Below are 12,132 nucleotides of genomic sequence, written 5' to 3'. Positions count from 1 at the left end.
GTGTGTACCAAATTTCATGGTAATCCATTCAATTGTTGGTACATTTCACTCGAAAACCGCAAATTTCAACCTCATGAAGATGAAAAGTCAGAAGGATCATCAAAGTCTTTAAAATACACCGTCTAGGAACCATAAATGTATGTACTAGATGTTGTGCTAATTCAAACTTTGACCTGCCTGTGGTGCTAGAGGAAAGAGATCACCATAGTCATTGGGATTCATCCTCTGAGCACCATCTACACGTCTGTACAAAATTTCATGGCAATCTGTTTAACAGTTGTTGAGATATTTCAGTTTGGACCAAAGCGGTGGGTCGATATTGCCTTCCCTAGAGCCATGCTACTAGATGGCTCAAGATGAGTGAGGAGGAGTGAAATAAAGGTTGGCCAAGACTCGACCAGCTATGCCTTTCGTGGTTTATGTGGTGATGTGAATTGAAACAAAGCTTCCAGTCCTATAACAGGAGATTTTAAGACAGACATTCATCAAAAACAAGTACTTTGCACTGTCAGTCTGTTCTGCAGTAATGAGAAAAAATGATTAAAACCTGAGCTAAGCAAAAGCCTCTTTTTGTTTTACAATATATGGTAATAATAGAGGTTTGCTTTGTCTGTAAGGAATGACACACACATACACAAACTACAGGGGTATGCAGACACACACACCCAGGAAGGATTACATCAGCAGAGGAGCATGAGAATTCATGCTGGTGGTTTTTATGGTCCGTGGACCACTGCCTTATCCCTTCTCCCAGAAAGACACACACACACACACACACACACACATACACACACATACACAGCCACTCAACACACACCTTCCCAAACTGCCTAAACCTTTCTACGTCCCTCTCCTGGCTGGATGTGTGGTTGTGGTTATGCATCTATCATGAGTTGCCTGAAGGAGAGACAGGGGGTTGACTGGAGCACTGCTTCCCTGGCAGCTAGTAATGATGAAAAATGTCTCCTCTGAAACCCAGTCCGGCATGCGCTCCCCGCCAGTGGATGTACGCCATTCCCACACAACCAGGAGCCATGGGTAATGCCGTTGTCCAGGCAGGACAGTTCTGTGTTACATTTACGTTGGCCACTGCTTCCAAGGAATTTGAGGATACAGTGACGTATTTTTTCACAGTGCATACAGGAGCAGGCATGAACAGTGCGGCTCTGGGTTACTCATTATAGAAGTTATGACAAATTTGATGTCAAAAATCACATTTTTTTGGTAGAAATATACAGAAAATTTGTTGCATTATGATCTAAACAGAAGAAGAACAACAGGGGTTTCTATTCACTTGCAGTACAATCAAAAATTATCCTTACCCCAAACCCCCAGGGGCCCCAAAGTTCACTGCATGTCAATTAGTTGCACTTAATTTGCAAGACTGAGATACAATATCAACAAAGGTGGGTTGGGCATTATTTGGCCCTGTGCACTGTACTTGATGGGACCTTGGAAGTGACAGGGAACATGAAGTACTCAATGCAAAGTGGGCAGAAGGTGTTTGGAGGGTCAATAGGGGCGCAACAGCAAAACTTTGCCCAGCAAGTGGTGCCATAGCTATCTAACAGCTCTGTTGAACTGCAGTACATTAACCCTTATTTCACAGAGTATAATGTGGTACTGGTTCCAGGCCAACCAAGCAGACTGGGCTGACAGGGAAAATCACAGTTATCCACATACAGCTCTACCTTGCTGATGTGTTTAAGAATATGCTCTATTTATTCGAACTATGCCCTTATTCTTTTTGCAATTTTGCAACTTTTGCGATTACATCTACTCTGTGTGCTAAAAATTCCCAAAGTGCTGTTGGGTTTTCTCACGCCTAGGGGCGATTTTTTTTTTCTGTGCAACAACTTTTGCAAGGTTCTATTGTGAAACACTGCGGCTGAGTTCATGGCTGAAATCACACACTGAAATCTCATGAACACAAAGCACACAAGCAGACTAACACATACACACACACACACACACACACACACACACACACACACACTTTTTCTCTTACCTGCAAAACACACACATATGAGCTTTTAATAGATGAAATATTACTTTCAATGGCAAATGATTGTTGTCAGATTCTGAGAAGAGAAGAGAAGAGAAGAGAAGAGAAGAGAAGAGAAGAGAAGAGAAGAGAAGAGAAGAGAAGAGAAGAGAGAAAAACTGAAAACAAGAGGAGACATACACCACCACTGTCATTCCAGCTATGACCATGGGCCACCAACCACAAAATATGGTAAGCCAAGGAGACCACACACAGACACGAGCCCTACAGAAACAAGCAGTGCCTTACATTAAATAAACACATACAAGACTACACTAATACAACAAACAAAAAATATGATTCATCTCTTCCTAGCATGCTCACTTTTTCACATTCCTGTCATCCAGTGAACATACAGTAGAGGCAGCCCGATGTACTGTGCAAACATGCAGACACTAACACGACTGTAATCACTCTCTCACACACACATATCGATACACATGCACATAGACACTGTACATCTACTACATGAATGCATATGTAAAGCCTGCCACAACTCACACACCACACCAGTACATCACCTATGGCAGGTCAAATACATCCCTTTAAAAAACACATACATACATGTGAGAGCGCTTAAAGCTTTCTCTGTCTCCCATCCAATCAAGCAAATCCACAATGCGGAGTAGCTTGCTGTGAAACAGAGCACAGCACAGCCAACACTTGGGACAGCCAGGAGCTCGAATACCAGACCAGACAGCAGCTCTTTCCCCCCCTCTCTCTCTCTGTTAAACCATACTCCTTACCTGAAACACTGCGGTGGCCATCCTGTCTGTGTGTGCCTCTCTTTCACTTTTTTGGTTTCCTTTTTGGTGCGGCTGGTGTTTTAGTGCTGCATTGTCCTTTTCCTCTCTCCCCCCCCCCCCCCCTGTTGCAGAGGTTTTCCCTGCGCTCCGTCCAGATGGCTAAAGCTAAATCCACTCTCACTGTTACCTTGGTGCAGCGCGGAGCCGGAGGAGTGTACGACTGTGTGTATGAATGTGTCAGAGAGAGAGAGAGAGAGAGAGAGAGAGAGCGAGAGAGAGAGAGAGAGTTGGTGTCTGTGTTTCAGGCTCCAGGCTAATAGGTCTGGCTAGTCTCTCCCTCTCTCACTCCTCCTCCTCCTCCTTGAAAATGAGCATAAAAATGTCTAAAGAGTCTTAATGTGAGAGCGCGAGAGTGGGGAGAAGTGCAGCCAAAGGAAAATCTTAACATCCCACAACTGGAAACGGCGCAGTGCAGCACTCAGCGCTGAATAAGCAGGCAAAGTCTGGCTACTGGCTATAGCTATTTCCCTCTCTTTTGCTGCCTGGGTTTTCTCCTCCCTCTTGTTCAGTCCATTTTCACCCTCCTCCCAAACAGGGAGCCACATGAGTAATGAAAAAAAAAGAGAAAAAAAAAATATTGAACAGAATTTCCCAGGGAGATCAGGGCGAATGGGACTTGAGCTCAGGAAACAAAAGCACAGCCCTATTCTTTCTCACTTTTTTCACACGTACACACACACAAACACACACTCCTTCTCCTTCCTTACAAGCTCATTCTTCATTCTGTCCTTGTTATCAGCTTCTCAAGTTACAGGTTAAATATGAGTCGCCCCCTCCACCCTCCACCCACCCCCCCTTACACTCGCCTTTTCTGTCTCGTTCCCTCTCTCTCTTTCTCTCTTTGACTTTCCCTCTTTCACACACACACACTCACACACACTCACACACTCAGTCTACAGCTGCAACGAGAGAGAAAGTACCATGAATGAATGCATTGACTTGATAACAACTCCAAAGTCAAACAGTGTCAGCAGCAGTGAGGAGATACATACTTATCAGTCACTAACACAGCACACTATGTCTTTCAACTCCCGGTGCCACTTAATCATGTTGACTACAATAATAAAACTCTGTCTTAATGTCGATATAATCAGATATGGACGTGAACTAAAGATTAAAAACTGCAACCATGCAACAACATTGTACAGTAGAGTATTGCACTGTGCAAGAGGTCAGTTGAAAATGATTGACTTTACTGATCAATTACCGGCCCCTTTAATTCAACAATGCATGCAACCACCTTTTTATTTCAAATGTGTATTGATCTTCTCCCACTCCATACCTGAATATAAATATATATATACATATTCAATAATAACCATTGATGACAGGCTTTTCGTGGGGTTTACATAAGCAGCTTCTTCATTCGCTGGACGAGGCTTATAACTCGAACTAAAACACTCTGCCATCAGCTGACTTAAAACAGTCACTGCAGCTTTCGAGGGTGAGAAAAGTCAGAGATCAATAAAATCGCAAGAAATCGAGTGAAAGTCGGCTCAAACGACACACGTGAGCTGTCGTTCTCTTCACATTGATGTCTTTAAAACTCATAATCACTCAAGCCAGCATCTTTTTTCAGTGTCTGCACATTGTGACAACCATAACCATATTATCAATCCAGCTATAATTTTGTGATCCTGTTTTTCCATGCTGTCTTTCTGTAATTTCTTGCTATCTGGTCTATTCAGTACGCAAAACATCTATTCCACATCTGTCTACCCTGGAAGAGGGATCTCTCCTCTGTTGCTCTTCTTGAGATTTCTTCCATTTTCTCCCTGTTAAATGGGTTTTTGGGGGGAGTTTTTCCTTATTTGAATCAAGGGTGTAAGGATAGAGGATGCTGTATTGCTGCACAAATTGTAAAGCCCCCTAACGAACATTTGTGATTTGTGATTATATGAATAAATTGACTGTGGCTTGTGTTATGACATGGAGTGTATTCTGCACTATGGATTTGTATATAACCCCCAAAACCCCACCTTACTCCCAGTTACTGTATGTTGGATTGTTTAGTCAACAATATAGCAACATGTGTACCATGTGGCTGTTTAGCTTTGGAGATGGAATAAAAACAACACCGTCACCGTGATCAGAGTACTGAGTGTTGTGGTTAAAAATCTTCCCACGGAAACATCTTTTGACCATTTTGACTGACTGTGTTTGTAGTTTTGTAAGCTGAGGCATAAGAACAGAAAAACTACAGACATCTTTTATGTTCTTGTTTAGTTGCTGCACTCAGGGAAAGAGGCCGTGCTTACAGTAGGATTGTCAATTAACACTCACATTGATGACATGTTAGCCTAGATGCAACAGTGGCATCACCAACTTTTGTGAACATGTCTTAAGACTGAAGTTTGCTCAACTTTTCCTGAAAGTGACAATACTAACAATAGACAATCTGACCTAACAAACATTTCAGAATATAACAAGGCAGGAATTCCTGGAACAAACAAACCACACCTGAAATTACGATGATAGCAAGGTACTTCTAAAGTATGATAGTTCTCACAGATGTATAGTAAGCGTTGTGGCATTTCGACTCGTTTCCTCACAAGCTATTATCCAGTAGCAGATAAAGGGACATTACTGAAATACGTGTCACAAAAATTTGTAGTAACTATTATGCCTCAACATGGAAAGAATGGCCGCCGTCTTTGATCTCGGCTCGAAAGTAATTACATGGAACGTAGCTCTAAAGGTAACACCTTTTGCTGAAGTCATGTTCACCAGATGTCGTCTCAGTAAACGTTATTTAATTCACTATTAATGACAAGGGCCAGGAAGTCAGGAAGGAAGGGCTGCCAGAGAGGCGACATATGGTTTATGGTAACAAAACAACATGCTTGTTTATGTGAGATACACACCTTTTTATGGAGGGACCAGGTTGAACTGTGGGAATTAGGAATTCCCCTTGCTTCTTGGTGTCTGTGTTTGTCCATGTTGGAATGAGTTAGAGCTTTGTGCTTCCACAATCACCGCAGTGCAATTATGCATCTATATGTTAGGGATTGTAAAGCATGGGAAAGTTATCTGTCTGTTTTTGAAACTAATATGTTCTCAGTCTGGTCTTTTTCCTGTGTCTTAGCTTTTATTACCTTCCTGATCCCGTGACTGCTGTCTATAATCCTTTTGACATCAGATTAGCTAAACGACGCCATGCCGCAATTTTTTTTTTTTTTTTGCTCATTTTGTTCTAGCAGAGCCATGTATGCAATAACTTGAGGAGAGATGTCATTCCTAGTAAGTTAAATCACTGGACTGTTGACAGGCCTCTCTTTAATATCATCATGAATCCTTCCTGCTGACGACAGCACACCTCTCTCGGCGCTGTCATCCATGTTCAATTTGACTTTTGTAACTGGAAAAACACAGTGGCTGTTTAAGCGAGAAGCAAACACACAAAGATCAATTGTTTTGTTATGATTTCACGATGACGACAGCGAGAAAACGAGACAGGGATGGGAACAGTTAAAATGAAAGATGAAGAGACAATAAGACAGAAAGAAAGGGAGGACCATAGAGAGAGAGAGCTTTCACAAGTCTGACTCAGGCTTTCCCAAGTAACAGCCTAGCCGAGCAGATCACTGTCCCCCAGAGTCCAGTGGAACGTTTCACCAACGCCCACTCAGCATACAGACCAGATTTAACATGGATTTTTTTCCTGGATGGTCATGATTAAGCAGCAGCAGCTTAGACACAGTGAAGCAAACACAGGACGGAAAAGTTGTCACTCTGAATCAAAGTACTAACTGGAGTTATATGGGTGGGGAGCTTGAACTCCTTCCGCTTGTAATGAGGAGGTGTCCAACAGCAAGGCATTTTACACAGCTGTTCCAGCAGTCAGGAACACTCAGTGATGCCAGAAAAAGAGGATGCATGCTCAGCAAAAGCTCTTTGGATGAATAAAGATTTAAAAACATGTTTTGTTGGACAATTAATTCAAATCTCATATTATTTATTAGATGGTATGTTCTACTTGATCCTACCCCTCACTTGTTTCTGCCATCATCGTCTTTTACATGCACTTGGCCGATTGCTGACATTCTTTCCAGCAACTCCTGATTACTCCATCATGTTAAAAGCTGGGTGTTCCTGTTTGTTTTCTCTACTGTATCTATGCACATGTTACTAAATACATGGCTATAAGCCACAGCTCCTTGTGTAAGCCATTTACTCATGCACTGGGACAGAGAGACAGAAATGACAGATGATTGTTTTTGGTTTTCACGAAGCACACAAATCAGGGAACCTCTGTTTTTGTTTTTGCAGCACGAAATCGTTCAAATATATCCAATCATTCTATTTGAGCTCGACCAGATAATAACAAGAGGATCTTTGCTTATAAAGTCAAAGTTGAAGCTGCATTAATCAATATACTTATGCTAACAATGGATGAAATGGGTGACAAATTAAAGGAAACACCAACATAAAGTGTCTTAGTAAGGTGTTGGGCCACCTTGGCCGCCAGAACAGCTTCAATACACCTCAGCATTGAATCTACAAGCCTCTTCTGGAGGGATGAACACCGTTCTTCCAAAAGATATTCCCTCTTTTGGTGTTTTGATGATGGTGGCTAAGAGCGCTGGTTAACATGTCAGTCCAAAATCTCCCGTAGGTGATCAATTGGGTTGAGATCTGATGACTGCGAAGGCCATAGCATATGACTCAACATGCCCTATGGATGGGGGCATTGTCATCCTGGAAGAGACCACTCCCATCAGGATAGAAATATTTCATCATAGGATAAAGGTGATGACTCTTTGCAGTGACCCTTCCCTCTAAGGGGACAAGTGGACCCAAACCATGCCAGCAAAATACCCCCCACAGCATAAAAGAGCCACCAGATCCCCTGACTGTAGGGGTCAAGCATTCAGGCCTGTACCATTCTCTTGGTGTACGCCACACATACACTCGCCCATTTGTTGAGAATATGGTGGAGGATGACTCATCTGACCATATCACTTTTTTCCACATCTCTGTAGACCAGTGCCTATGGTTTTTGCACCACTGAACTCTTAAATGTGCATTCATCTTTGTAATGAGGGGTTTATGCAGTGCAACCCTACTATAATATCCCTCTCTATGTAATTGTCGTCCGACTGTTCTTGCTGACGCAGTGTGATCACGTCCTGCATTGACATTCTCAGTCACCTGAGGACGAGTTGCTCCTCTGTTTTTCCTTACATATTGCACTAATGCACGAGCATTACGGTCATTAAATGTGCGCTGTCAACCACAATATCCGACCCTATTTACTGTTGTCTTTCCCATGGATTTAAACGCAGCTGTCCCTTTAGTCAGTGTTCCTATTGAAACACTGGCCAGTATTTGTGACTCATGCTCCTGCCATCCATGCCCAAACAATGAACCCTGTTACAAAGTCACTCGGATCTTTTCCTCTTGCCATCTTGATACAAAATCAAAATCAACTGGACCTGCTCAGCATTTTTATACAAGTCACAGAGCATGACTGGATGTTAATTGTCTAATTGTACAATGCAGTGCACCTGTGTGTGTTTTTTTTAATTGTCACCCGTCTGTATGTTTCACATGAAAGGTGTTGCTGTGAACAAACCCCCAGGAAATTATCGCCCAACTCTGCAGTTGCCCTTTTTTAGCATCTTTAAGCTCTTTGTTTTAGTTTTACAGCCGGCAACTTTACAGTTTTAGTTCACTCTCGCCGCTCTTGTCGACCCCAGGTGGGCAGAAACATGACTCCAAACGAATACTATCTTTGTTTTGTGTCTGCTGGATGTGTAAATAGACAACTGTTTGCTAACATGTTAGTCATAACAACTTTATAAGGTGATAATATGCCATTGTCCTGTTTACAGCTGTTCCACTGCCCCCAAGTGGCCAAAATAAAATTAATGAATGCAGCTTTCAAGTTTTCTTAGTTTTCCCCCAGGACTGGAACAGCTCTTTGGGTTGTCTAGACAAAGCCAATGCTTTCATTTAAATTAAAGCAATATATGTCTACATATGACATATTTGACTCCAAATATTTAAACTCAATGAAGCATTCCAATCCTCAGGGTATGAAACTGATTGAAATGAAACTAAAAACATAAACACTAAACAGGTAATATAACTAAAATAATATCTGACTCATTCAGAGCTCTCAAATTAGAGACCATATGATTCATCCCATGTTTGTGTTGTTGTTGTGTTACTGCAATCACTTACTGTCATACGGAGGAAGGCAGAGAGGCAAGCATGTGTTCTGTCCTGTGACTGCTAATTCAATTAGCTTCAGAGCTGCCGGCTGACTCTGTATTTGATCAGACAAGGAGTTGCTCACTTGAAAACACAGCACATACAGATGCCATGGCAAGTACCCAAGGGAATATTCTGATTACTATCCCAGCCCATCTATTTCCTACTACAACTACTACCTACTAACCACTACTACCCCGCCCTCAGTCAGTCCAAGTGATATGACTTTCACATGGCTTCTTGCATGTTTCCTTAACAGGATTTTCCCCCCAAACTGTACTGCTCCCCCTCCTACTGTAACTCCCATTTCTCATTCTCTGCAGGGCCGCCACCACGTGGAAAAGGAAGGAAGTTGTTAATGTTGTTACTGGGATTCAAAACCACGCCGATGTCTTTTAAACTAAACTTAACTCGAGGTTATGTAATGCCTCCGGTACTTGACAGTAAAAGAACAATCTGTTGCACCTCTCGATTAATGGCTAGTTTATCTCACTCTCTATGAAGTTTGCTCAGTCCCAGAGTGGCTAAAACCTGTATGTAAAAAGGTCACATTAACAGTGACAAAGCCTTCAAGCTAGCATTTGCATGAAAGCAGTATCAATCTGTGGAAACAAATGTGTGACTTTGTAGTGAATTTTCAGCATCCTTAAAGAGGTTTGATTACTGACATACTGTTCATTAACTGGGATTGTATTTTGCACACAATTTAAATGGCAGCACTTTCTAAGAAAGCAAGAAATACCATATAACATAAATAGACTAGAAGTAAGTTAAGAGTTTAAGTCTAGCCTGAGCAAAGATGTATGAATAATCAACAGGAATGAAAGTCAAAACCACCTGATAGTAGGAATTCACTCTTCCACTGTTAGCAAAGAACTAGAAATCTCTTGTGTCCGGTCTCACAAGTGCCAAAGCTACAGTGCTATAAAGTCTACTGTGAAAAAGCTTTGCTGCTGTTGTGCAGCAGTGACACAGCTTCCAATTAATGCCTGTGTGATGAATCAGCCCAAGAGCAATGTGTGGTATCTAAGGGAAATTGCCGGAACAGAGGATGAGGTTAATCATGCCAAATGATCATGACAGCTGCTGCTGCTGCTGCTGCTGAAGGAAAAGGATTTATGAGACAAGATGAAGTTTGAGGACAGACGAAGACTTCCTGGGTCATTTCTGTCCAATTCCTATATAAATACAGTCACAGACACAAAGCTTGAAGTATTGGTATTAGCGCTGAAATGATTAGTTGAGTAATCCATTTGTTGATTGAGCGAAAAAATATCAAAAACAATCTAGTTAATCAATTGATTGTTTAAGTCACTTATTAAACAACAAGACTAAGAGTCTACATTCATGCTAGAGGTTCCAGCTGTACTTGCGATGTGATGTTTTGAGCTAAATGCTAATGTTAGCATTCTAACATGGTCACAATGACCATGCTGACATGCTGATATGATGTTTACCATGTTCACATCTTAGTTTAGCGTGTTAACGTGCTAAAATCTGCTAATTAGCACTAAACACATAGTAAGGAATGTGATTTTAAGTATTTGATCAAAATAATCGACAGACTAATCGATACTGAAAATAATCATTAGTTGCAGCCATATTGGTCATAAACCAAAGTATTGGCCAAATTTAAATTTTAACCTGTTGATAGACTTATATGGAAACTGATGGATCACCAAAGTTATTGCAATTAATCCTGAAGAGAACATGAATGCCTATTAAATCATAAATGTCAACCCAATGCTGGTGCTAAAGAAAAGGTTTAGTCATTAGGATTCATCATCTGGGAACCATGAATGTCTGTCCAAAATTTTATAGCAATCCATGAAAGTGGTGGACTGACCCACCCACTGACCAATCAACTGCCATCCCCAAAAATAATAGTAATCATTTGATGCAACCCAACAGGGAGGTCAAAGTTCAGGGTCAACGACAAAATACCACTGTCGAAGGAGTTTTGTTTTGTTTTTTTTTGTTTTTCTCAAGAGAGTCAACTGACTGTATGCTTGCAGTCACATGGGATGTAACCCTGTTCTTGCAGTTGAAGGATGTTTTTCTAAAGACACACAACATGACTTTGTACATGAAGCTACTAGTGGTCACCAGACAGTTACTGTAATCTCCCACAGTTATAAATCAAAGCGGTTTCCACCAGGTGAGGGGACAGCCAGCTGCAAACCCAATGCACTCACTCTGTCAAAAACACACCTAACATGTGTGCGTACAGGTGTTTGGATGTGTCAAAGACGTGGAGGCAATAAATAATACGAAATATATGGTCTGCCTTATTCTCAGCCGCACCAAGTACTTTATATCTCCAGATGATCTCTCAGAAATTTTAAAAAACATCAGGAACCGGCAGCCACTTGCATGCAAACAGTGCAAGAATGACTGCTTGTTTAAACCCACTGGTATGTAGTTTTAACCAGAAACTTCTTGGAGGGGAGTACATTTATGTAATTGATCACAAATGTACAGGTATATACACAGATATGCATTTTTTTAATGATCTACTGTATAAATTCATTAAAGTCTCTTTTCATTTCATTCTTGTCTTCCAAAAATGTTTCAATAACTTCTCATTTGCATGAAAAGATTCAAAGAGAAGTGTTAGTAAGGCTGCTACTACGTTTAGCAATACAACACAAGATATTTGCAGCTTTTGAGCAACATGGGGACATATCCATTAGTAAGCTGCAAGCAACATATTTCTAACTGAAACATGTTGTACTCAGTGAAAGGAACTATGGGGGTCACAAATAACAAATCTGAAATAACAAAAACACACGGTGGAAGCCAGCTACCACAAAAAAACACATGATTTTTCTCCAGACTTTCAAAACATGCATTCTGTGAATTTCAGGAACAGGGAGAAAAAAAAAAAGGAAAACAAATGCTTAATCATGTTGGAGTGGGGACTGAAAAAATAGTGAATACATGTTCTTCCGCGTTGCTTTCACAGACCTCCTTCCTCATTAACGGTGGAACATGGTAGTTTCCTTCTCAAAACACACTTAAGAGGCAGCAGAGGATCAGTGAAATCCAACGGCCTCCCCTCAGCAC

At 41.4% G+C, this 12,132-nt stretch overlaps 1 protein-coding gene across 11 annotated transcripts in view; it reads right to left on the bottom strand.

Moving 5' to 3' along the window:
* tns1b (tensin 1b) overlaps positions 1-12,132 on the bottom strand; it is a 174,445-nt gene that overhangs the window by 88,710 nt on the left and 73,603 nt on the right. Inside the window, exon 1 of one of the 11 annotated variants that reach the window (XM_042425623.1) lies at positions 2,791-3,422. The exons of the other annotated variants lie outside the window; for them this stretch is intronic. Within the exon in view, the coding sequence (XP_042281557.1) occupies positions 2,791-2,811 (21 nt within the window). The 5' untranslated portion in view covers positions 2,812-3,422. Of the gene's footprint in view, positions 1-2,790; positions 3,423-12,132 lie in introns of those variants that run through there. 11 annotated transcript variants of the gene reach the window in all.

This window comes from Thunnus maccoyii, chromosome 11 (genome assembly GCF_910596095.1).
Source record: "Thunnus maccoyii chromosome 11, fThuMac1.1, whole genome shotgun sequence".
Classification (NCBI taxonomy): Eukaryota; Metazoa; Chordata; class Actinopteri; order Scombriformes; family Scombridae; genus Thunnus; species Thunnus maccoyii.
Note: the sequence above shows the minus strand (reverse complement) of the source record. Positions and strands in the feature narration are given on the sequence as shown.